Source organism: Prunus dulcis, chromosome 5 (assembly GCF_902201215.1).
Source record: "Prunus dulcis chromosome 5, ALMONDv2, whole genome shotgun sequence".
NCBI classification, from domain to species: Eukaryota; Viridiplantae; Streptophyta; class Magnoliopsida; order Rosales; family Rosaceae; genus Prunus; species Prunus dulcis.
In genome coordinates this window covers 17642657-17669118 of record NC_047654.1, presented here as the reverse complement: position 1 = coordinate 17669118, position 26462 = coordinate 17642657, and the positions used below count along the sequence as shown (strand labels likewise).

Sequence of the window (26462 nt, the reverse complement as noted above, 5' to 3'; positions counted from 1 at the left end):
TGCCGCTCAGGACAGTATTTTAGTTTTGTTCGTTCTGACTACCTTCTGCTTCTTCTTCAGCATAATATCCAATCCCCCTAAAACCTCTGCAAACCCCCGCAACCTCTAATCTCCGTTAACCATCCGTACCGCCAGTCCAATTCCGAGAATCTAAAAATCCAAGCATGCCCATCATCCAAAGCACCTGCATCTCAAATGTCCTGCCAATCCCCAACTCTGCGGTTCCACTTCCACCCTATTCTTTGAGCTGCTCCACCCTCAGCTCCAGAGCTTCTGCATTCTTTACCAGAAATAGCAACCCAATCTTCAAGCCCAATTACGCTCCTTTCCTCCGTACGAAGCCCCCAAGGGGTGCTCGTTTGGTCATCCAGGCCGCCGGAACTGATCATTATAAGACTCTCAACGTCCCTAGAAGTGCCACGTTGCAGGAGATCAAGTCCTCTTATCGAAAGCTCGCTCGCAAGGTTAGCTTGTTCTTATTCGTTTCTGTTTGTTTTCAGTTTCTTTTGCAATTCATGTTATTTGCAAAGAAACTGAAGAAAAAGGAAAGATTTTTAACTATCCATTTTACATGGCATTGAAATTTGATATCCCAATTGTTGGAAATTGGAACAGTATCATCCAGACTTAAACAAGGGTGCTGGGGCTGAGGACAAGTTTAAAGAGATTAGTTCTGCATATGAGGTAGTACTGTTTCTAGTTTTGCTTCTCCCAAAATGCTGCATTGTCATTTTGTCTCTTCATTTTCCCATTTATGTATTTTTTTTCTTCAATTTTGAGTAAAAGATGGATATTTTAAATTCACTTATCTTCAAATGCAAACGTTTAACCCACACGTCATGTTTTAATTGAATAAATTTCACTCAGTCTGGTGATGTATTGTTTGATGTTAAATAAAGTTGCTTTGGCTGTTGTTCTATGAACCTACTGAATATATTGCATGATGTATCAGTGCTTCCTTTTTCATTCATATGCTAATGAAGCAGTTGTGTAGGTCCTATCAGATGATGAGAAAAGGTCTTTATATGATCGCTTTGGTGAAGCAGGTTTACAGGGAGAATATGATTCTTCGGCCATGGGTTCAACAGGGGTAAGATCTTCACGGTCTTTACTGCAACACAGACATGCGCATACACATACACACATATCCTTTGGGTATTTTACTTAGTAATTTAATGGATTTGCTTTTCTAGTGAAAGAACTGGTCATTTTAACTGCATGCTGATGAATCATCAAAAATCATTAGGTGGATCCTTTTGACGTTTTTGATACATTCTTTGGAGGGTCAGATGGGATTTTTGGAGGAAGGGGTGAATCAGGAGGCTTTAACTTCAATTTGAGGAACAGGGGAAACCAGGGTCTAGACATTAGGTAACTGTCTTGCTGCAATGTTACTATTGAATGATCTGTCCCATTCTATTTTGTATAGAATATTTGAGTTTACTTATATTACATATTGCAAATAATTTATTTGAGAAATGAAATGCATAACCTGAAAAGTTCAACCACCTAGAGGCTAATCTCTCTCTCTCTCTCAATGTCAAGACTAGTATTTATGTGATATATTATATAAGAACTAATAACAGGTTGAAGATGAAAAATATTGTTTATATCAACTTATAACACTCAAACTTCAAATATTGACTTAGGGAAAATAGTGGCTCTAATAATAGTCTTTGAATTTAGCACTGAATCCACATGTTTGTTGTTGAAAGCACAAAATTTATGTTTTCCAGGCCTCTCCTTTTAACTTCCATATTGCAGGTATGATCTGTATCTGAGCTTTGAAGAATCCATTTTCGGAGTACAGAGGGAAATTGAAGTTTCTTCTGTTGAGACATGTGATAATTGTGGTGGAACAGGTGCTAAATCTGATAATTGCATAAAATCATGTACTGGTTGTGGAGGAAGAGGAGGGGTGATGAAAACTCAGAGAACACCATTTGGCATGATATCACAGGTAAAAATACCTGTTTAGAACATTAAAAATCGTTGGAATTACATTGCATATTTTGAATAAATTTTCTTAGCCTCATATTGCAGACACCATATGTAGCTTGTAAGGAAACCTCTCAGTCGTTCTGTGTATATGAGTGTATTTATAAGTTATTGGAATTTCAATGCAGTATGTTGATATGTGCCAATACTACATAGGATAGTTACCAAGCAATTGGTCAAACATATCTTAATTAATCTGCATTCTTCCTACCATTCTCTCAGGATCTCTATATATGTCTTAGAGATATGCTTTATAGATTATATTTTATGATTCATAGGTATCAACCTGCTCAAAGTGTGGCGGTGATGGTAGAATAATCACTGATCCTTGCCAAAGATGCAGTGGCAAGGGACAAGTACAGTCCAAAAGAACTATGAGTGTGACCATCCCAGCCGGTGTTAATGATGGAGCCACAATGCAAATTCAAGGGGAGGGAAATTTTGATAAGAAAAGGTGTATACACAGTTCAAATTTATGTGTACGTCAAATATTGCTCGTATATTCTTTGCATTTAGATCATAGAAAAGGCAGCACATCAGCTTTGTCTGTTTCTTACGGATGGACGCTGCTTAAAAGCTGAGCTAGATTAATGTTTGGGTGGGAGGATTGGAGAATTAGAAAGGGATTATTGAAGATGAAATGTGAATTAAAAGAAATAAATCTGGTGTCGTAGTAGTAATCATGATTTGGTTGTCAAGAAGTGGTTTCTAGTTGTTGCTTTCTGTCCTAAGTGGTTGTTAATTCAATACGTTTGAAACATACAACCTTGTCGATAGAAACGAATTCCAAATAAAATACGAATCTACTCGTGGAGTTTACATTGGCTTTTGCAATTCCTTGGAATACCATTTGAGCTTTGGAATCTATTGTGATGTAGTAGTGGAGTTCATATTGGCTTTTGCAATTTTTGGGAAATTCTAGTCCTGATTTGTTTGGAATTTGATTGTCTATGACAACCATGGCATGCACTTTTATGTTATACTTTTAGAATTTCTGGGATCTGTTTTTACTTGTTCAATTTTGTTACTTTATGTGACTGGATATTAAGGCATGCCCTGCACTAATTTTCTTTATTATCTGCGTTATGGCAGGGGTACAGTTGGTGATGTCTTCATAGTGCTTCATATAGACAGAAAGGCTGGAATTCATAGAGATGGACTCAATCTGTACTCAAAGATAAAGATTGATTATACCGAGGCCATTTTAGGGACTGTTATAAAGGTAATCCTAGCATTGTCAATTAGTGTTAGTGAGGGTGTACAGGAATGGAGAAAATTGACCCTTCTTCATTGCATTATCAAATTGAGCTCCTGTCTGTAGAAGCCTGCGATAGTAGTACCTCCTGAACGTCACTGAGGTTTAATTTACTGAGTAACAGATCATGGGACAAGATGATTGAATTGATATGCTTAACTTTACCAATGATACCCATGGGACCCATAACAGTATACAATTTTCGACATATATTGCTTGTGTACTGTCTTCCCTGATATGGTGTTTGATATGCTTGGGGATTTGTAATATTTAGGGTGAAGCCAAGTGGTATCTCTGTGACTTGAAAAGTTTGTACAAGCTGTATGACATGGAAACTGTTAATTATCTTCAGGTTGAAACTGTTGAAGGCTTGAAAGAGCTTCAGATTCCTTCTGGAATTCAGCCTGGTGAAACAGTAAAGTTGCGGCGCATGGGGGTTCCAGACATGAACAAACCTTCTACTCGAGGAGATCATCACTTTGTTGTCAATGTTCTGATCCCAAAGATAATCAGGTTGATGTCCTTAAACCATGTTATGATTCCTTCTTCTAGTTTAAACTTTTCAGTTAAATTTGGCATCCAGCTTGATATCCCAATACCCTGTGTTCTGTTTTTCATTGCATTTGTTGTAATTTTAATGACAGTGATAAGGAACGCGCACTTGTTGAAGAACTGGCTTCACTTAAGGCATCTAGAGAAGGTCATTCAGTTGCTTCCAAAGGCACAGGTATAGTTTTCGAGTCTATTACGAACCACTATCTAATTAGAAAAACAAAAAAAATAGTAGGTTTAAACAATGACTGAGAAAAATTCATGTTGTCCTGTTTCAGGGACACAAGATGCGAACTTTGCCATGCATAGAACCAGTGCTTCAAGCCAGGGAACTAGTCGTGTTGCATCCTTCTGGAACTCAATAAAGGGCGTACTGGGGTATGCCTCAGTGACAGTTCTTTTTTATAAGATCCAGTTTTTGGTCTTAGATAAGCTTATACATTCAATTAAAAGAAGAGACGTTCCCTAGTTCAGTTTGTTATATACATCATACATGTGCATTCCGTGCTTCTGGTTCTGTCATTTCTTGCCTGATTTAACATCTAGCATCTCTAACCATTTGTGCATTTCACAGGAAGCGGCAGTCTTCGTCGGGAGAGGGATTTGCATCAGTTGGTGTAGGCAGCCCATGCCCACCCTTATTATGGGGATCAACGAAGCCAAATTCGTGTTATTATATGGCATCGCTGTTTACAGTTTTAGTTGTAACTTATATTTGTAGCATGATGGGAAAGACCCGTAACCTTACCTTATTACAACAACAAAGTGATGCTTCTCCTCCTCATACAACCAAAAAGAACAGCGTAGGTAGAAAGTCTAAAGTCTAACAAAGATGTAATGGCTACCTACATTATTATATATTGGATCTCAGGATTTGCCCTGCCATCTGTATCCTTTTCCTCCGTAGTCCCAATGTCATAGTCTCGATTGTTTCTTTCTGATTCTGATAAATACAAGAAAACTGCATTTTGTGTTTTAGGTTATAAAAAGGATTCAACTTGAACTTGCACCCCAAGCTCTCAATCTTTTTCTCTCTTAATCGTTTGGTTAAAATTGATTGAGCATTTACAAATACGTAAATAAGAAGCAGCACCAAAGTTGCAAAATAATGAGCATTTTAAGCTAGTTAAAATGGGCGGGCAAGGGGATTCTCACTCTCTTTCTGCTTTACAGCTCAGCCATCTCCATACGAGGCAGCCGTTGCCATGGTACCTCTCTCTCTCTCTCTCTCTCTGATGTAGTCGATTTACCAATAACATTAGTCTTGTATTGACCATAGATAAGTCTGCTTCTGCGTCATTTTTTATTATTAACCTTTTTATTTACTGGTTACTGAGAAAATGGAGTGAACGGAAAGCACTGCAACTGTTTATATCAAGCATGGAAAGGACTGCTTATGTGATGATTGTTGAAAATGTTGATGCGATAATTGAAACAACCTAAAATTAGTATAACTTCGTCTTAGTTTCTGGTAATCTAGGACGAGTCTGTTGCTAATCGAACCCAAGACCCGCTGAGCTTTTGATGTAACGCAAAACCAACAAACTAGAAGAACTAGTCTTAGTTTGGTTCAGCAGACAACGGTAACAATTCTTGGAATTTTGATATTTGCAACGATACTTGGAGCCTTGAACGGCTTTTCTTAGTTGGCGTAGGTGTAGCCCCCATTTAGTCACGCCATAGTTTATGGATGTTGCTTAGGTTATAAACTTCTTTGATAATGGATAGTTACACATGTTGTAATGCTTTTCTTAGTCTGCGCATAATCTCTGTTACAGTTTGCTTTTCTGTTTGATTTCTTTGATAATGGATAGTTACACATGTTAGAAGACACACTGCAAGAGCAAGGAGTGTAAAAAGCACACCTTGCACAAGGTCACCCAATACAAGAAAGGAAAGGATAGCCTTGCTGCTCAGGGAAAGAGGCGTTACGATCGTAAGCAAAATCAGGTTATGGAGGTCAAACCAAGCCAGTGTTCCACAAGAAGGTAAGCATCGAGTTCCTGCTCCCTTTGCATTCTGGATATGAAAATAATAATTGAAAGCCGAAGACCAAGTATTTCCTATTTCCACAGATTGATTTTGGGAATTTTCATTTTGAACGTTTATATTTCTAAACAGGCAAAAACTACAAAGAAGATTGTCCTGAGGCTCCAATGCCAGGGTTGCAAGCATGTGTCTCAGCAAGGTTAGCGCATATGGTGTTTGTAATTTGCTCCTTCTCCTTTTTTATCGAAGATTTTTGCTAATGCTCGAATGTCGTCACTGATCTCTGCAGAGGTGCAAGCACTTTGAAATTGGTGGAGACAAGAAGGGAAAGAGAACCTCTCTTTTCTAAGTGCACTGATTGGGTTGTATTTTGTGTTGCGTTCCATCTTGTTGGAGCTTTAAAGCTAATATGATTGTCCTTGTTCTTAGTTGTTCTGTTCAACATCAAATTGTTCTCGATAATCTTTTTCTTCTTTCAATTCAGATTAGAGTTCTAATTCACTAGTGTTGTCAATTCAATTTAAAACCTTCTTTCATTTCATTATCCTTCTTGTCTGTCCACCCCATCTTTGTTGTATCTTGTTATTGCCCAAAATTTCTTATGGTGATCAAAGTAAAGCCAGTTATGCGGGGTGTTTAATTGGAGTTTGCAGCACCTAATTGACTATTTACAGAATGGTAGCCTGGGGCTCTCTCTCTCTCTCTCTCTCTCTCTCTCTCTTTCCAATTTCATGTAACGTGCAGGCAGGCAGCGCAAGCAGTCTGCTGAACTGATCTACTTGTGCAAATATGTAGGATGCCAGTTGTGTGCCAACCAAACTAGAGAGAGGGCCGGCTGCCTCTTGGATTTTAATTGTTTAAGGCCCGAGTCCTGCAAGGCTACAGGGAATTTGCTTTTGCTTTCGTGTTAAGCTAACCCACTTGTTAAAAGCAAAAGCAGAGGAATCTGATCCGTGCTTTGCAAAGGCAGAGCACTTTCTGTAATAGATTAGCTAGCTAAAGAGAGAGCCAGAGTGTATATATAAATTATTTCTGTGCTCTGAGAAAAAGAGATTATATACAAAGTGCTGGTGGGTTAGAATACAATAGTAAGATGGTATTAGTACAAAAGATGCATGTAGCTTGGACTGAGAGTTGGCCTCATGATTTCTGAATTCAACATCAATCCTTTTCTTTTCTTTTCTTTTCTTGTGAATTATAATCTAGAGCTGTCAAATTTCCAATCTCCCCCGCACCGTAACTCTTTCTTCAGAAAATGTATAATATAAGTTGTGACTAATTGGGCAAAACAAAGTAATCTAGAGACGTTTATGTTGAGTGTTGAAACTTGAAATGCAAGTAAGCTGTGATGTTTTCTTACAAAGTAATTAACCCTCCTACACGTAACACACTAGTACAAGAGTAGGTAGCTAACAAGGGTCAGTTTCATTTTGATGTTTAAATTGGGAATTGGTGGCCGGCGCTGGGTAGCTATTAGTCATCTATGGTAATGTCTACGGTTGATCAAGCAAGCAACTCTAGTACTAAATGTGTAGTATACCAAAAGAATGCCGTATTCTGTCGGACCAACAACCTCAACTAACCTCTAATTTGTCACTTGAAGAAATCACACATTAGTAGTGGTATACTTACATGTACATGTGTGTGTGAGGTGAGTACGTGCAACGGTGCAGGAAATGGAAATATCAAATATGGACATCTGCCTGCCTGTCGATGGCCTCAGAATCAGAAAGCAGATAACAGATAGCAGTTAGGAAATTAAGTTGATGAATGAAATGGTGCAGTGTAGGGCTTCACATGTCCATGTTCATGCCCATGGGTGACCTAATTATGACTAAAACCCATCTTCCACGCACAACTTTCTCCTCTATTTCACTCTCTGCATGTGTTGGTGTCTTTGTGCTTGTGTATTTGAGAGAGAGAGAGAGAGAGACAGTGATGAGAAGAGCCGACACAAGAAAAGTTATCAAGCAAGCAACGTGAATGTTGGCTTTCCAAGTAAGAGTAAAGGGCCCTTTTAGTAAATTAACAGCTATATACATATATAATTTCTATGAACTATGAGATCTGGTTGGCAACTTGGCTATTGGCAGCGGCACTCCTTTTATTTATATCTCATAATTTTCTATTGATGCACACCACACCTAGTCATACATACAGTATTTTAATAGGCTAAGTGGTTGGTAATAAATCACATACAATATTTCGTGATAATTAATTCACACCTCAACATTTCTTCTCTTGTGTGTCTACAATCCATACGTAAATTTATATGATAGGATGTTAAAATCCTATTATCGCAAGAGAGACTTTCATGCAACGGGTATAACACTTTTTGCTATTTCTAGTCAATAGCTTAATAACATGCAGGATCACTTTTTCACTACATTATTAGTTGAAAATAACAAAATAGTATTATTTTCATTACAAGAAAACTTTTATGAACCACCACACCGCACCACACCTTCCATTTCATTAAAACTATTTGTTTTGTCTTGTTACATGGTCCTACAGTCCTACTCCTAACGATCCATTTTCGTAACCACTAATTGTTCTTAATTATTTAAATTCACTCATACCATGCTAAGATTGCCAACAATAAAATACTCTTAACAATAATTTTCTTCATATTCTTCAATTGATCAGTATGATTCGTATCATAAAGCCAGCATCCAATCCAACTAAGAAGAAGATCTCATACTATTATCATCCTTTAATTTATAAGAACAAGTTTGCTTCCTTCCCTCCTTCCTTCCTTCCTTTCAAATAAGATTAACTTAGAACAGGCAAAAGTCAAATAAGCGCAAATATTAAGAAGCCGAAAAATCCTTTTATGTTTGAGGTCATTAATTTACGTTTCCAAGAGCATACAATTCTAACTGGTTGTCCTTGTCACATGAAAACTTCACAATTCCAGTAAAATTATTCTCAACATTTTTAACCTCAAGTGGTATTAACTATTAAGCTTGGTGAAAAAGTTGATAGAATCATATCAGTTGAATAAAAGCAAAAAAAGAGAAAAGAAAACATTTTTTTTAAAAATAAAAAAAAATAATGGATTCTTGTTTGGATTTGAATTAATGTTATTGGAAAATAACAATATCCAATTCCCAATTGAGAGTTGAATTGATCATCAAGACAACTGGACAAGGTACCATTTGGAATCTGGGAAGGAACCATATAAAAAATTCAAAGGGAATACTAGCAAATTAAATTATTTAGTTGGTAGATATACGGTCTTAATCACAAAATTTAATTATTTCAAAAGCAAAAATAATAAAATGGGTATTTTCAGAATATATATATATGTATATATCTTTGTAAACGTGGACCTGTGTGTGTAAGACATGAAAAGAACCCCACCCTCGGTTTGGTTGACAACAGTGCTGTGAGCAGTGAGCCTGTGACTCCCAACGGTATGATTCGTCGGTTGGTGCGCCAATCATGTCAATCCATACGACGGGTTACCATGCATGCTCCTTTTTTTCTTTTCTTTTTTCTCAATCAACGATCCAAATATATTGAGAAAAACCAATTCAAACGTGTTAGGATTGGATTAATCTGCTTTGCATAACCAGCAAATTTTAATTAGGAAATATTATATGCCTATCTTTGATCTTTCTGATATAGTATTGGAAAGAAACAGAATTTTAGCCAAACTAATAACATGTACCACAGAGTTTCTGATCTTTCTAAATGAGTACATTTTGTATTTTAAAAAAGATAATCTAGTATTTTAATCTTACTTGCAATGTGAGACAAAGCAAAGGGCAAGTATCCCAAGAAATAGAAAATGAAAGCTCAAATCACAGAGTTTTTAGCAGTGCAATTTACTGAATTATGAATAAAAAGCAGAGCAGAGCAGAAATGGTCAACCAACCTCTTTAGAAAATAGACACATTGTTTTGTTTTTATCTTCAAGTTTGGGACGTTCAAAAAGTTAAGACAAAGATAGCTATTGGTAATTGCACAAACCAAAATGACAAGAAAAGAAAAGAAAAGAAAAGAAATAGACGTGTTGCTTGAGTTGAGTTGAAAATTGAGACGAAAGCTTATGTCATTTCGCTGTCCCTCTTCCAAATCATAGCATCTCATTCTCAGCAGCCCAAACAGAAACAGGTTATCCAAATCCAAACCAAAGTACGTTTGTGTTTTGAATACAAATATAAAATGCATTTTGTCATATCGAATCAGGAAAAGGAAAAGAAAAAAAAGTGAAAAGAAAGAAGATCATGGATGTTCCCTCTTTCAAAAGGGGAATTAATAAGAGTATTAATTGAGTTTATAGGAGCTGGTTGGCTGTAATATTTGATGAATGAATGAGTTATGAGTGTACAACTTACAAGTGGGTGACATGCCACCTCCCTTAACAGCTTATGCCAACTTGTGTTTCTTTCTGGATTATGTTTGCTATGCCTTATGAATAATTAGGTCGTTGTAACTTGTAATTAAATACAAGGGAGATTCACTATTATACCCAATATGAGGGTCCAAATTATAAAAATACCCTATATAAAATGGACTTTAGAAACACACCCAAAGCCCATTTACAACATAACAAAAAAGCTTTTAACTTCTTATAAATTACAAAACTACCATCAATTTCTTAAAACAAGCCCAACCTCCATAAAAATTCAATATCAAAGTAATTTAATAATCAATATTAAATTCAATAAGGCTAGCTATCATTTTTTGGGTTTGTTTATAGGAATTCAATTGTGTAGGGTTTATTTATAATATTAGTGCTAAAAATGGGTATATCACTAAATATCTCTAAATACAATGCCCATATGGCACTTAAAACTGCACTCCATATTATATCAATTTTCTTAACCCCAAAAGCCCAAAAAACATGCCACTTGGTGGCCTACCCATTGAATCATTACATTTTTTGTTGGTTACAACAAATTTAAGGGGAGGCGAGGGGGGACTGTCTCATTTCAAGATCAGGCTATACTTAGATCTTTTTGAGAACTCGTAGAGGAGGTCTTAGACCATTTGATGTGTCATTCCCAATTTCTCAATTAATTCATTGTCGAACAAAAAAGTTTAGAAAAAAATGTTAAAAGACAATTGAAGAGGCATACAGCTAATATAAGGGGAAATGTTGGTAATTGAGCTCAATAACATCCACCATACAATAGGAAAAAGAAGCCAATTTCTTAAATAAATAACAAAAAATCAGAAAACGAACAAACCCATCTAACCGTCACTCATCTAAATTTATTGGCTGAAAAAGAAAAACATTTTAAAATCTTCCAGTAAAAAAAGAAGAAAGCAAAATGAAGAAAAGCAAAAGACAAATAAAAATAAAGGAAAAAGATAAATGGCAGTTGACTACTGCCAACCAGGTCACCAGTTCTCCCTCACTGCGTACAGCTAGGGTTTCTTACTCCATTTGCTTTACTATTTCCCCCAATTTAGTATTTACCTCACAGCCTGGACTCTCTCTCTCTGTCTCTCTCTCCAAAGAACACCAGAAGGCCAACAACAAAAAGGCCAAAAAGAAAAGAGGAAATGCAGGTCCCAAAACACACTCTCCCTCTCTGCTCCACTCTCTCTCTTCCTCAGAAACCCAAACCAAACAATGTATGAACTTTGAAAGAACAAAACAAAAAAATCCAGATATCCACAACCCCATTTCACCAAAACCATTTGGGTTTTCGCCAAAATGCATTCCCAGAGCAATAGGCTTTCCCTTTTCCTTTTCTCTTTGCTGGTTTTGCTTCCCATTGCAAAACCAGATCTGGGTTCTGACCGAGCTGCTCTTCTAGCTCTGCGCTCAGCCGTGGGTGGCCGAACCCTGCTCTGGAATGTGAACCAGCCTACCCCATGTTCATGGGCTGGTGTTAAATGCGAGAACAATCGTGTCACTGTGCTTCGACTTCCTGGTGTGGCTCTCTCTGGCACCATACCCAGTGGCATTTTCGGCAATCTGACCAGTCTGCGCACACTCAGTCTTCGTCTCAATGCTTTAACTGGTCATCTCCCCTCAGATCTCTCTGCTTGCGTTACTCTTCGTAACCTTTACTTGCAGGGCAACTTGTTCTCCGGCGAAATCCCGCAGTTCCTCTACAGTCTGCACGACTTGGTTCGGCTTAACTTGGCGTCCAACAATTTCTCAGGGGAGATCTCTCTGGGTTTCAACAATCTCACCCGCATAAGGACTTTGTACCTCCAAAACAACAAGCTTTCTGGAGTTATTCCCGAGCTGAACCTTCCCAAACTCGAACAGTTCAATGTATCAAATAATTTGCTAAACGGGTCTGTTCCAAAAAAATTACAGTCTTACTCTTCCAGCTCGTTTCTGGGTAATTTGCTATGTGGGCGTCCCCTTGATAGTGCTTGTCCTGGAGATAGCGGAGCTGCTCCAAATGGGGATATAAATATCAATGATGACCACAAGAAGAAGAGCAAGCTGTCTGGTGGTGCTATTGCTGGTATTGTCATTGGATCTGTACTGGGTTTTCTTCTAATTGTTATGATTTTAATCCTTTTGTGCCGAAAGAAAAGTAGCAAAAAGACGAGCTCGGTCGACATTGCTACGGTGAAGCATCCAGAAGTCGAGATTCCAGGCGATAAATTGCCAGCGGATGCTGAAAATGGGGGATACGGTAATGGGTATTCAGTTGCGGCGGCGGCGGCGGCGGCGATGGTGGGCAATGGGAAAAGTGAAGCCAATAGTGCCGGCGGTGCCAAAAAGTTGGTGTTTTTTGGTAATGCGGCGAGGGTGTTCGATCTGGAGGACTTGTTGAGAGCTTCAGCGGAAGTTTTGGGGAAAGGGACTTTTGGGACGGCTTACAAGGCAGTTCTGGAAGTTGGGACTGTGGTGGCTGTGAAGAGGCTTAAGGATGTGACAATTTCTGAGAGTGAGTTTAAAGAAAAGATTGAAGCCGTGGGAGTGAAGGATCATGAGAATTTGGTCCCTCTAAGGGCTTATTACTTTAGCAGAGATGAGAAGCTTCTTGTCTATGATTACATGCCCATGGGAAGCTTATCTGCGCTTCTGCATGGTCAGTATTTCTCGTTTGATTGCTTCCTTTTTTGGTTCATATATTGCTCTGCCTTTTCAGTTCTGTGGTTGTTACTTTACTTCTTTGCTTGCATTTTGATGATGATGGTTATGATTTCTTTGTATACATCAATTCCGCTGGATAATTATTTTTTTAATCTTTTAGCCTTTTCTTTTTCGTTTCCGAAAAATGCGAGGAAGGCTGCATTAGACATGTTATTGAGTGGTCTTGAGGATTTGTTTTGCATCTCCAACAGTTCTGATGTCTGCATAGTCTTTCTATTTGCAATATATGTCTTGAGTTGCTGTGGTTTCAGCTGCATTTCATATGTTTCAGGTTTAATTTTAAATCCGCAATTCCCATTTGAGCTTTCTTCCAAGGGTGACATCAATAAGTGGAAAAAGCTTCAAACTTTTCAGCAATATTGTTACATTGCAATCTTTCAAACTCATAATATTCAATGAAGAATTTTAAGATTAAGGAAACAAAGGAGTTTTATCTTTACTACCATCTTGTCTTCTATCTCTGCACTACAGGAAACAAAGGAGCAGGAAGGACTCCATTGAATTGGGAAATCCGGTCTGGCATTGCCCTGGGAGCTGCCCGTGGAATTGAATACCTACACTCTCAAGGCCAAACTGTCTCCCACGGAAACATAAAGTCGTCCAACATCCTGCTCACAAAATCCTATGAAGCTCGGGTTTCTGATTTTGGCTTAGCGCACCTTGTTGGGCCCTCCTCCACTCCCAACCGTGTTGCTGGCTACCGGGCACCAGAGGTGACAGATCCTCGCAAGGTGTCCCAAAAGGCTGATGTTTATAGCTTTGGGGTATTGCTCCTGGAGCTACTCACTGGGAAGCCCCCAACCCATGCCCTGCTGAATGAGGAAGGAGTTGACCTCCCAAGGTGGGTGCAGTCCATAGTTAAAGAGGAGTGGACTTCGGAGGTTTTCGATCTTGAGCTCCTCAGGTACCAGAATGTTGAGGAGGAGATGGTTCAGCTCTTGCAACTTGCAATAGATTGTTCAGCCCAGTATCCTGATAAACGCCCTTCAATATCCGAAGTGACCAGGCGCATTGAGGAGCTACGTCGTTCTAGCTTGCGAGAGGATCATGAGCAGCAGCAGCATCCTGATGTTGTCCATGATTTAGAGGATGTGTCTTCTCGATGAGCTGGTCTGGGGACCATCTTCTTCTTCCCCCGTGGATTTGTAGGACAATCCTTGCTTTCGCATGTTAAATCTGGTGTTGTTGTATGTTATTAAATCTGTGTCTCATCTCACTTTCCTTAGGAGCCAACTGTTATTTTTTTCTCTTTTCTTTTCACCCTTTTTTGTTCGCCCCATTGCACTTTGTTTTTTCCCTTTTTCTTTCATTAATACACTTTGGGGTGGATATCTGTTCCATTTGTTGTTGGTGGATGATGGTTGCTGTAATTATTACTTCACCTTTTGCCTTTGCCTTTATCACAACTGTTGAGCTATTGAGCTTTCGATTGAAATTAAGATGTTTTAGTTGCTTCATCTTCATGTGTTGGTTGGTTGTGATGTCTATTCAGCTCAACGAGTGTCCCCACGCAACCCCTTTTCTTGGTTTGGCATTTTAAAACGACAGATTTTAAACATGAACACCTATAATTGAAGCAAAGCTCGGTTGTTAAGTTATTCTGGAAAAGGTTATTGTCAATTGTATTCTCATTTGGTAGTTGCTACTTGGTTAAATGACACAAGGAAGGAGGGGCTGTCTGGCAGTGGATGATACAGTAATGTTGAATTCAAAAAGTGAGTAGATGTTTTGTGAGATTGTGAATTTGTGAGGATGATGATGATGAGCAAAGCTTGCTTTATTTATGGTGGACCAAACTCTATTCCAATGAAGTGGAGGGAGGGCCAGGATGTAAAAAGTGAGTAGACAGTCTCTGATGTAGTGGTCCTTCCTTTTCTTTGGTGGTGTGATGGTTAAAATGTTTTTAATGGCATCCAAAGTCTTAAGGAGCTCTCTCTCTCTCTCTCTCTCTCGGATGTATAAGGGTTTTAGAAAACAAAAGAAAAATGAGTGAGGTACTAACTAAGAAAGTGATAGAAAACAAAATTGGAGCTTCAATTTTCCAATATCGGATATTTTTGTCCTCTCGGGTGGTGCTGTGCTGTCCTATTCTGACGTTTTTATTCAAAATCGAAACGGTTCTTTCTTTTCTGGGCCAGAAAAAATACCAGAGCTTTGGTTATACTCGTGCACAATACAAAATTTGGCAGTCCCACTCTCCATGTACAAGTGGCCTAAACAGTCATTCATGATGAACCTGTTTTCTTTGTCTTCTTTAAAATAAAAATAAAAATCAATCACTGAATTTCATTAAGGCGGCACATGCCCAACAACCCAGTCATCATCAAAACCTTGACCAAACGCAAATTTCAAATAAAATTGTTGTGGTTCAAGTCTACCAAAACTTTTCCCTTCGATCAATTGGTAATAATACTTTGGCCTATTTTCAATGAAAATATCCCATCTAGAAATCATTTGGGAGCATTTTAGTGAGTCTATTTTGAGATGAGTCATTTTGCAAGGAACTTGTAACTCAAATAGTTAAAAACACTTTGCTCAATGCTTGCTCAAGCTCCAAAACCCAAAAGCTTAACGAAGGCTCAGTGTACCCACAGCACAAAGGATCAAATTTTGCATCCTGTCTCTGCGTGTGTTTGAAAAGAAACATTTTCAAAAGATGATTTTCCATCTTATATAATTTGCACTTGAAAAACACTGTACATATGATTTTCCAACATCTTATATAACTTGCAATTGAAAAACACTGTACATGGGGTCAAAATTTTGAGTAAAAGAAGTTAAAGTTACATGGTGCGATTGGAACAGAAAGGGATGGGATGGAGATGTTTTCACATTGCCATGGAGAAACCAACAGTTCAGCTCATGACAAAGATCATCAACTGACACGGGCTATATTAATTAGGTTACGTCAAAGTCATCAAGATACAAAAGACTACTACTCTGAAGGTGAAATTGACGCCGCCACGGTGCGAACACACGTTACCTATATGAAGAAAGAGCACATCCAAAACTAGTTTCGGCATTTTGAGTTTTCTGATTTCTTCCATCTCTGCAAGTGCAAATTCATCACTCAAATTGCTTAACTGCACATACTATAAAAGCAAAAAATTGATAACCACAAATTTTGAAGCTCATATATGTACAGGGGATACAAAACAACAAAGAGGTGATTAGGCCCCAAAAATACGCCCAAATCAATTGAGTGCCAAAACCCCAACCCCAGCTTTTGACAAGTAGGAGCAAGTTGCTATCCACTGGGATTCCCTGATGAATCATCCTTAAAACCCTTTGAAAGCAGATCATAGTTGATTGATGCAAGCTGGGAGAGATTCTGAACCACAATCAAAAGAACAAATAGTAAGATAGTTTCAAAATAAACAAAAATAGATCCATGCAAAGTAGTAGGAAAAACAAATCAGCAAAACATGAAAGAGAGAGTGTAAACCTTCAAATAAAAAAATTCAAATAAAAAGCAAAGATAACTTCAATTACACGGAAATGCCTTCTTCTTTTTTTTTTTTATGACCAAGGGCGGGCTATCATTCAACATGGAATAAACAGTGTGCTCAAATTGCATCTCTACACACCCTATCCATGAAGACTTTAGAACAGTAAAGGTTCACATTCTATAAAGGTCAACAATAAAAGATTAGAGATAAAATCAAACCCAATGACAATATAAGCACCTTGAGTGGTCATTCTAGAGATAGTAAAAGAAAATAACCGCCTTGAAAGTTAAGAAATACCTTAAATGAGAAATTACTGAAAGAGTAATTGATAGAAGAGCCAGACTCGAACTCTGTGAGGCCCCCGCATTCGTCACCCTGTCAATGAACAATTGCCCAAGATCACGTCAGTGCATCAAATTATATGTAACTGCGGTATAAAATCTATTCTCATTGTTTGTTAAACGCGTTAGTTTATGGGAATCATGTACCACTTCCTCATGACGGTTGCTCAAGCAACTGCTGCAGCCACTTAGGCTATCAGAATCACTGGAATCGTCAAGTTCACTAGTTGGATAAACATGTTCATCTGAAGGATTCCATGAGTAACGACTGGTGAAGTAACTGGTATCCAGTGCACTCTCTGAGGTGGGAACAAACGCAGCCTGCAAGAAGTGAAGTCATAACGAGGTGGTGTCAATCTAACCGAAGATGAAAAATCTGCATCATCATGTTTATGATTTATGACTATGATGTATCACACCTTCTGCCTGGCAAGTGTGTCCCAGTTGATATCTTTAAAGAATGGATGCTGCTTCACCTGTATCATAAATTGGAGTGCCATTAGCTTATCTAAGAGGTTTTGAAGATCAGGCACTAAAAAAAAAAAGAAACTCAAATAAAAACTCAGAAATACCTCTGATGCTCCTCTAGCTCCAAGTCTCTGATTAGGATCTTCTGTCAATAACCTAGAAACTAGTTGTATTAGCATCAACTAGACAAACATTTTAGCTAGATAATTTCACCAGACATTCATATGGCATTTCATAAGGAAATTTATTCCATTTTAAAAGTTCAAATAAGAAAATAAGAAAAACTATATGTACATACATAAAGATATATATAAAACTGGCGAACATGTGCTGATGCATTTCCACGTTTGAGAATTTATTTGGTGAACTTGTGCAGGAAAATAATGCAGCCTTACTGAGTGAATATTCATAAAAGGATGGACCTTAAACTGGAAATCAGACTAAATCTAAGATCAGTTTTCAAGGCTACACGTCATAAAAAAAAATTCACAAATTTGATGCAAAATGGTATTAAAAGTTCAGACTTTCTGTGGACTGAAACTATAGTTGACAGGCTCACAACTTGAAGTAGAACTATAGAGAAGTTCAAGAATGTTATCATCAGTATTTTAAAACTAGACCATAATATTGCAACCAATTGGCTAATTGATGGGTCTTAATTCCAGTCTGCTACATCCCTCTGATAGTTTTTGGTCAACATACAGATTGACCAATGGTCAACTTCTAAGGAATTCAATGGAAACACATATTTCCATCCCTCCTTAGCTTAAAAATAACAAAACATATCTTTTAAAGCAACAACATAATGATTCACTTACTGATCAATAAGATCCCGTGCTTCAGGGCTCATCTCTCCAGGCCGAGGCCAAGGTATATTACGGTTGAGAATATTGTCAAATATAGTCTTCAAGAAAACAAATAAAAAAAGGTTAAAACAGCCGCCACAGAGTTAGAACTCAATCAAACCACGAAATCACAAAAACTTTCTGCCTTACAAAAAGCAAACACAAAGCCCATGCATTATAACATATTTTAAAAGCAAGGTATTAACCTGAGGATGCTCTGCATTGAAGGGTGGAATACCAACGATCAATTCAAATAAAATGACACCAACTGACCACCAATCTGCAGTTGCACCTGTGGACCATAGAACAGTAGCAGCTTGTTAATCTTATCACGGAATTAACTGACCCCCAATAAGGGAAACAGAAAGCTGTTTGGAAAAAACACAAGAGCATAATGGATGTGCCCTTAAATACTGAATTAGGGATAAACCAAATAAGAGAACAGCTAGATGTTTGGGAGAAGGGATAAAACAAGATTATTATGGTTGGCTCCCCTTAAATCCTTGATTCAGCTTCCATGACAGACTAACCAGTACTAATAAATAATGATTTAAATATTCTATCACATAGCTTAACATTTTTTTCTAATTAATATTTCTTTGTTGATGTTGAAGGTTAACCTAAAGTTGAAGAGTTCAAAGACAAAATAGAGAAAATAATAGCACCTTAAACTTAGAAAAGGCTATACGAACCATGTCCTGTTCCTAAAAGTATCTCTGGTGCCAAATAGTCAGGTGTACCGACAGCAGAACGTTTCTTTCGGCTTTCTCGCTGTTGCTCAGACAGAGATAATTCGTGTTCATCTTCTCCGAGTAGGGATGTGCTACTAACTGCTGGACCAGATAAATCATCAGTGCTGTTGATGAGACCAACCTTTGAAAGCCCAAAGTCTGTCAACTGCTCAGATGGAATACAAAAAGTTAAATCTTTGGGGAGAGGGGTGGTGAAAGGCGATAACAATCCACTTCCATAACTCCTAATTAACTGCTGCACAATTTGAATAATTTCCAACCCACAAACTACTGAAATTATGTACTTTTGAAGTAAAGAAAGAAAATTGTTGAGTACAATCTCACATGCGCATATGGAAATGCTAGTTCTCTAAATCTAATGTGAAATATTTGAAAATGGTACAATAAGTTTCATTTCTCTTGAACCCAAATATGCATATAACTAAAGCCGAACCATGTTTTACCAATCACCAGCTCTATTAGAGATGGATGTTCAAATTTCACTATCCTACTTCAACTGGAAAACCCAACTATATCAGAACTACTACTGTATTGGCACTGAAATTTCCACCCCAGGCATCAGTCAAAAATGGCAACAAAACAAGGAAAAATAGTAATAAAGATATATAAATTAAATAAATAGATACCTTAACATGGCCGTCATGAGCAATTAACAAATTGTCAGGCTTCAAATCACGATGAACCACACGAAGCGAATGTAAATATTCTAAAGCAAGCACCTACAAAATCAAACATAGATAAACGGGACGTCAGATTAAAACTTGCACAGCAATGTCAGCAAATATATTTCTGAAGAAGATGCAAGCCCATACCACTTCAGCTATATATACACGAGCAACCTCCTCATCTAAGCAGCCTAAATTTCTCAACAATGAGTATAGATCTCCTCCATTCAAATACTCCATCACAAGATACAAGTTTTCACGACAAGTAAAAGAATAGAAGAAGCGAACCTGATACAGTTCAAGTTCTCGTTAGAATGAAACAAATGTTTCTCAACGCAAGGTAAAACACTTTGCTAGAACACCTGCTCACCACGAAAGGATTGCGGACAGAAATCAAGATGTCACGTTCTGCTAATATGCTTTCAACAGCATTCTTACGGATCATATCAGCCTTTTTAAGAACCTGTTACAAACAGTACACTAAGAGTGAACAAATCCTCTTCATGAAAGACATGACAAAAGCAACCCCAAACAAAAAAAGAATTATCTGTTTTTGGGGTGCGGGTGGGGAGGGAAAGATTAAATTTTATTAAGACAGAAAAGAAAGACAAATAAGGTGTCTGTCCAAAGTAGCATCCTTTTCATCAAGTATGGTACTTATTACAAAAATGTGGATACAGCTTCTGACCAAATTAAAAACTGTATACTGCTGTAAACTGACCTATGCTATTCCACAGAATCTTCCACGAGTTCAAAGGAAAAAAAAATATATAGATAGAAAGAGGAGAGGGAAGCTATCCAAATAAAAAGCATGCAGAAGACTGGGTGTAAATTAGTAAGCCTTTATCTACTTTTCTGGTGAAGTTAAGTGAGAAAAAATTCCACCATCTGAAGCATGTAAATAAAGAAAAATATAGGCAGGAAAAAGTTGAGCATAAAATGAATAAATCACAGAAAATAACTAAAAGCAAAAACTAGGTCATGGAAAATGATATTGAAGACATAACAGGAAGCTTAATCAAACTAACAGAGAAATAGAGCAACAAGATAAGCCAAAAATCACGTGTAATTATACGTACCTTAATCGCGAAAAGATCCCCTGTTGTTCTCTTTTTAGCTAAGAAAACTCGTCCAAATGCCCCACGACTTATCGGTTTGATAATCTCAAAGTCATCTATAGACGTCCGGTCCTTGGAAAAATGTATAGGGCTTGTACGAACCACGTCATCTTCTAGAGGAGCTTCTTCATCAATTATGGTACTCGTTATATCAACCTTTTCATCTTCCACTAACTCACAAAGCTGCAAATACTTTTCCCTAGAGTATCAACATTACCACATTGTAAAATTAATTAGAAAAAGGAACTGCAAAAGTTGCACTTAGTTTTCAAGATTTCCCAATTAAGTGTTTTAAAAGACTTTCCATGAGAAATATAGATACCATAGTTCAAGGTATATTAATGAACACTTTAGTTGAAGGCTTGAAGCTTGTAAAAACCAAGAAACATAGCAGCAAGTACCCACCGGATCAGCTTCTCAATGCGTGCCCCAAATGTTTCCACAGTAAGTGCATCAAACTTTCTGCGGTCTATAACAACTCTCAAGTCTTCAAGACAAGTCAGTAGATACGGCATGGAGCGATCATCATCCAAAGGTGTATTTGCTACACAACGGGCAATATCAGAAAGTTCATTCATCTGCATCAACCAAATGGAGTTATCTTTAATAGCATTAACAAAAATAAGACTTCGATACAAAATTGGGTATCAGTAAGCACAGCACCAAGGCCAGAAAGACACATGCTAAAATAACATCCAAGTCTCAAGCTACTTTGAAGCATATATCACTTCTTCAGTTTTCTATGGATGGTACATTGCACGCCTGACATATGTAGAGACACATGTTTGTATACATCCCCACTTCATCATGTGCAGACACATATAATCTGGAGAAGCTGGTGCGCAATAATTGAGGTAACTAATTTTCATCTTCCTAAAATCTTAGGACTTGGAGAAGACAGTAAGATGTTTCCGTTGCATGTTGAATTTGACAATGATGATAGCTCATGTTTTAAATTGATATTCAAATATCATTTCACTAAATCCCAAGTATCATGAGCATGTTCTGGGCCAACCCCCAGAGCAAAGAAATATTCATAAAATAAAATAGAGAAATGAGATACCTGAGGAAGATCATCTTGCTCAGAAAAAGAAGCCTTGCCTGCAAGGAGCAAGTCAATCTGACTGGCCCTTGGTGTCAATAACGGAGACCTAGGAGTCATGCTTCCTGCAGATGATGTTGTCATTCCTTGATCAGACTTTGGACCAAAACGAGTTCTACATGACATGGAAGGTAGACCTTTCAGATCATCCATAAAAGCTGAATTATCAGCTTCAGGAAAACAATCAAGCATGTCTTCAGAGCCTCTGTGGGACCAGTCACTCAGTTTTGGAGATAGAACGTCAGATTCTTCAGTCACACTCGAATTAGATACTTTGGCAACGTCTGGACTTCCTACGCCATGCTGGCTATCCTTTTGAGCAAAGGACTCCATCATTTTTTCAAGGGTTTCGGAAATTCTGACAAGACGCTCGTTGACACTTATACCCTTCTGATCACATCGATCAGCAATCGCACAAATTCTTGAATGGTCTTCCACATTTGCAGTTGGAACCTCCTCCTCACAGATACGACAAATCATAGAACTCTCGTCAGATACATTCTGTAGATTTCCCCAACCCCAAGAAGGTTTGTGTTGGTGCTTGGAAGAATGTTCATGAGAATCCTTGGCAGAAGGCTCAGGTGGCTTCATAGTAGTCAAATCAATGTCAGAAGTCCCTCTCCTGTTGTCTGAAGCTTTCAAAAGTTCAATCTTACCATCACTCTGGTCCTTCAATTCGGCATTTTCTTTCATGCTTTTTCCAACTGGAGACGGAAATTTTTTCCAAGATGTCATCCGGTCCCTACTAGCAGGAGAGTCCAAATTCTTAGAGGGTTGATCGGCAGGAGGTGAAAATAAATTTCCCGGTTGTATAACATGGTCTCTCTTCCATTCCATGCCGCGTTGCTCCTGACTGTAAGATTTCCTAGCTGAAGCTGCTTTCGAGACCTTATTAACAGTTGAACTCTTTGGATCCTTTGCCAGACCTGGAGGAATTCTTTTATCTGCAGAGCGCAGAATTCTTGATTGACGAAGCTGGAAAACTTGTTCATCCTCAGCCAATCCGCTTTCCTTGTGGAACTGCAGCAACCTAGTACACCTTGTGAGTATGAAAAGCATTCGAGTGTGAAGTTGCTTCAGCATACCCGGAGGAAGTTCTTGCCGTCTATCATCCAATTCCTGAACTATGCCTTCACACTGAAGCCAAAACTCTCCAGATGATGTCAATGCACAACTTCGAGCCAAAACCAGCAAATCCTCAAGGGTTTCCTGCCACTCTGGATGATTATCTGCATTTTTCTCAAGAATTCCAATTAAATCTGCTGCAAATATAGCCAGATCAGAGTTCACTTCTTCCTTTGCTTTGTCAAACTTTGCCCGAATGACAACCAAGATTTCCTGCATATTAGAAACATTATTACAAACAGGCCAAACTTCCTAGTTCAGATTCATCTCCGCATAAAAATATAATACAAGAGGAAGACATAAATACCTCTAGGTTGTTCAAGCCTCGAGGCTTCCAAAATGGGAAAGGTCGTACACCTTTTGAATTCAGTTCATGGGAAAAACTTTTTATATCGGCAGGAAACCTCTTTCTGGGTGCACTCGTTAAACGGAGGATTGCTTGAAAGCGAGGAGATTCGGACTCCTTGGGATTTTCACAATCATATGCAGTCTATTGAAGTAAAATATCAATCACAAACACATTACGACAGGATATAATAGAATATGGAACAGCTAGAAACAAGAAAATACACGGAGAATAAATAAAATTAATTTTACTAGTACCTCTGGTGTACATACATCCGAACTTCTTAAGCCTCCAGAGTGACCCCAGGATGATATGTTTCTCCCTGTTAAGGATGATTGAGGTATCAAAAGCCATTACAAGGGAAAAACATAACAGGCATCTCACTCATTATTGAAAAATGAAGGTGCACAAAAATTTCAGTGATTTTCATAAAAGACCAAATGCATTCTAGTATCAATTCATGAAGAATGAGATAAGGTCACTACACATAACCACACATATGGTCCATGTTTTCTTAAGCTTAAACTAAATGTTGGGAAGAACAATGGATCAATACGTTAAGCTCTATTCCTCTTGTGGAAGGGGACGCCTACTTGAACAGGAGCCATGCTTCACCCATTACACATTGCACGTTAAACTAGCCTTCATGTTTGTCTACTGTACTATACTTGATTGCTTGACAAAAAATTTCAAGACCATGTGACTCCTAAGCTCAAAATACTACCATTTTCTAGCTAAAATAAATTTACAAACATTTACTAGTTTTATTTGGAGTTCAACACGTCTCATCTCTAAGCTTAAAACACCACCAATAGCCTTAACCACACCTCAGGACATAAACTAAATTAGCACAACTTATAAAACAGCAAGCATTGCATAATTGTTCAAAATCATACCCGCTTCCGCTGAGGATTCGCCGCCGTTCTGTAGCCGCGACGGTGCCAGCATGTTGGGGCTCTGGTCTCTCGAAGGCACGGTACCAGTTGACATAGCATCCGAATTACTGCCATTATCAACCCAACTCCCATTTGCCAAATTCTCATTGAACCCAATCCTACTCTGGCTCCCAGCCTCCTTCTTCTTCCCCCCACTTCCCGACCCTAAACTCCCATCGCCGACAGCGCCCGGTCTGGACAAATTACTCGAACCCAGAGACGATCCTTTGTCGCCCCTAAACCCAAAAAAGCTCTCCTGCGGCAACGGCCCCGATCTCGTCTTTATTCTATTCAACCCGAGAGACGAAGCCAGAATGGGAGACACCGAAGCTGCTGGCTCCGCCGCCGCCGCCGCCGATGCCGATGTAGACGACTTCTTCGGAGTCGAAGTCGCGGCAGTTGAGCCAGACTTTGACGGCGTTTTAAGCTGAGCTTGACTCTCTTTGCCCTTGGTCTCCTTCTTCTTTGACCCGTCTTTGACTAGCGTTTGGCGACTCGCGCTACCAATACCGAAGGCTCCGCCGGAACTTGTAGTCGGGCCTTGGGGGTCGTCTTTGGATGCGGATTTGGATTTCTTCTTATCGGATCTGATCGGGGAGTTGGAACCCAAAGATCGCGGGCTGTTGTTAGAGCCATCGGGACTGTTGGAGGAGTCAGATTTCTTGGAGGAGAAGAACCTCCCCTTGAACACCATTGTGACCGTTTCTATAGGTGTGTGAGAAACACAGAGAGTGATTTCTAGGGCTTGTGAAATTGATGCAGCCCTAGCATGGAAGCATAGGGCTGCTTTTAGAGAGAGAGAGAAGGAAGGTAAAGTTGTTGGAAGTTCGGAAATGGATATCGATAATTTGAATGTAAGAGAAGAAAGGGGTTGAAGCTGCAACGAAGAGAATGTGACTCGAGTCGAAAGCGTCACAAGCCGCGGATATAGCGCCTTAAATGCGTCCCCGTGTCATAATACCGAATCCTAATTTCAAACTTACTAAAACGTTAACAACATACTCTAATTTTTTGGGGTTTTTCTTTTTCCAGTTTGAAATTTATTTTTTCAAATAAAGTATGTTACTCCTACAATTAATGGTCTATGTATATTCCCAGTGTATTTAGAGCATCCATTTAGAGCATCTGCAATGGTTAAGATCAATGCAATTTTATTACATAAAATTGAACTAAAATAGTAAAATTTCACTTACAATTGTGTGATTTAGTTCATTATAATAGATACAATTGTAATAGAGGATGCTATATAATGAACCCGCTAACCTGAGACCCACATGCCAATAAAAAATGAAAAAAAATCCAGCAATTAATGCACTATGGTGTTAAGAGTATCTGCAATGGTTGTTCAATAGTTTAATGCAATAGAAAAAAATACATCAATTAAAATATATATTTTTCAAATATATTCAAAATTGGCCTCTTTTTAAAGATCTATTTGAGAATATTGCAATGGTACAATTTTCAGTGTTATTAAATTTATCCTTCTTATTTTATTTGAGTATGTAAAAAGATGTGTAAGTTTATATAATTATTGATCTGAAGCTATTGAACGGTACCATTCCAAGTAAAACTGCAGTTCAATTCAATAGATGCCAAAGAAGATAAATTTATTAAACTAATGCATTGAACTATGAACAACCATTACATATGCTCTTATGATCACCATATAGCATTAGTTAATGGCTAGATATGTAGATATGCACATGTAGACAACTTATTCTATAATTTCTAAAATCTATCATGCTAAGACAACTTATTCTAGCGTTTCTCTCTCACACACACACACACATCAAGATGCAATGGGAATTTCGAATTTGTCACCAAGTCAAGGCCTTTTTTCACTGGAATATATCCCGTTGACACAATTTTCTTGAGTAACAGGTTTGTTCGGATGGTCTATTTATTTTCATGAAATAATTCTAACTCCTAAGTAGGTTTTGCAGCATAGTTTCAAAGTTTCAAACTAAATATTGACGGCCAGAAGAAACAAGAAAGGAAAACTACAGATAACGGACTAGAGAATGGCTCTGTATTTTAGAATGAAAAAAGAAGTCAAATTCATGTTTGATAGGATGTATGAGTTATGGTCAAACTTTTATAGCTATAAGCTAATATTAGATTCAAATACATAGCACGTGTCATTAGAAAAAGAAGACTGGATCAAGTATTGAAGAAAGCAAAATGAAGATGTAGTCCTAAGTGCCCAATAAGTTTAGGGTTTGGGTTTGAGGCTTGAGAATGGTTTTGGAACAAGTAATGATGAGTTTGGAAGTTAAGGATGTTCCAAACCCTAAATGTCAAGTGTCGAACCAAACAACCTATCTTCCAAACTTCTTCTAAAATTGTTCGCAATCCTCGAACTCTAACCCTAAACCTACTATAAGAATTGGAAACCCAATGGGAGGAAATCTAATGCTTCATTTTCTTAGGTTAGTCTTGGATCC

The 26462-nt window shown here is 38.1% G+C and overlaps 3 protein-coding genes across 5 annotated transcripts; 2 read left to right on the top strand and 1 right to left on the bottom strand.

Annotated features, from left to right (window-relative positions):
- Window positions 1-76: 76 nt before the first annotated feature.
- Window positions 77-6236, top strand: LOC117627171 (chaperone protein DnaJ). 2 transcript variants are annotated; one of them, XR_004585743.1, is made up of 14 exons: window positions 77-464; window positions 616-684; window positions 995-1090; window positions 1247-1371; window positions 1765-1960; window positions 2277-2452; window positions 3091-3220; window positions 3606-3766; window positions 3898-3980; window positions 4084-4183; window positions 4380-4693; window positions 5620-5793; window positions 5927-5993; window positions 6084-6236. XR_004585743.1 is itself a non-coding variant. In XM_034359106.1 (11 exons), exons 1-11 carry the CDS (start codon window positions 165-167, stop codon window positions 4630-4632), a joined length of 1689 nt encoding a protein of 562 aa, XP_034214997.1. In that variant the 5' UTR covers window positions 77-164; the 3' UTR covers window positions 4633-4705. The 2 variants fall into 2 exon arrangements, 1 of the variants encoding a protein (XP_034214997.1); XM_034359106.1 differs by lacking the exons at window positions 5620-5793; window positions 5927-5993; window positions 6084-6236 and having other exon boundaries at window positions 4380-4705.
- A 4934-nt stretch (window positions 6237-11170) lies between these two features.
- Window positions 11171-14329, top strand: LOC117627170 (probable inactive receptor kinase At1g48480). The gene is made up of 2 exons (XM_034359105.1): window positions 11171-12807; window positions 13344-14329. Exons 1-2 carry the CDS (start codon window positions 11466-11468, stop codon window positions 13976-13978), a joined length of 1977 nt encoding a protein of 658 aa, XP_034214996.1. The 5' UTR covers window positions 11171-11465; the 3' UTR covers window positions 13979-14329.
- Window positions 14330-15575: 1246 nt separating this feature from the next.
- LOC117627159 (probable serine/threonine protein kinase IREH1) lies at window positions 15576-25014 on the bottom strand. 2 transcript variants are annotated; one of them, XM_034359091.1, is made up of 17 exons: window positions 23980-25014; window positions 23341-23405; window positions 23045-23227; window positions 21574-22950; window positions 20916-21088; window positions 20472-20709; window positions 19763-19855; window positions 19540-19680; window positions 19354-19446; window positions 18668-18872; window positions 18182-18267; window positions 17949-18034; window positions 17235-17286; window positions 17082-17138; window positions 16810-16983; window positions 16619-16696; window positions 15576-16203 (listed from the first exon to the last, which is right to left on the bottom strand). In XM_034359091.1, the coding sequence occupies exons 1-17, from the start codon at window positions 24710-24712 to the stop codon at window positions 16120-16122; spliced, it is 3918 nt and encodes a 1305-aa protein (XP_034214982.1). In that variant the 5' UTR covers window positions 24713-25014; the 3' UTR covers window positions 15576-16119. The 2 variants fall into 2 exon arrangements, 1 of the variants encoding a protein (XP_034214982.1); XR_004585738.1 differs by lacking the exons at window positions 15576-16203; window positions 16619-16696; window positions 16810-16983; window positions 17082-17138; window positions 17235-17286 and having other exon boundaries at window positions 18007-18034; window positions 18641-18872; window positions 23980-24939.
- Window positions 25015-26462: the final 1448 nt, after the last annotated feature.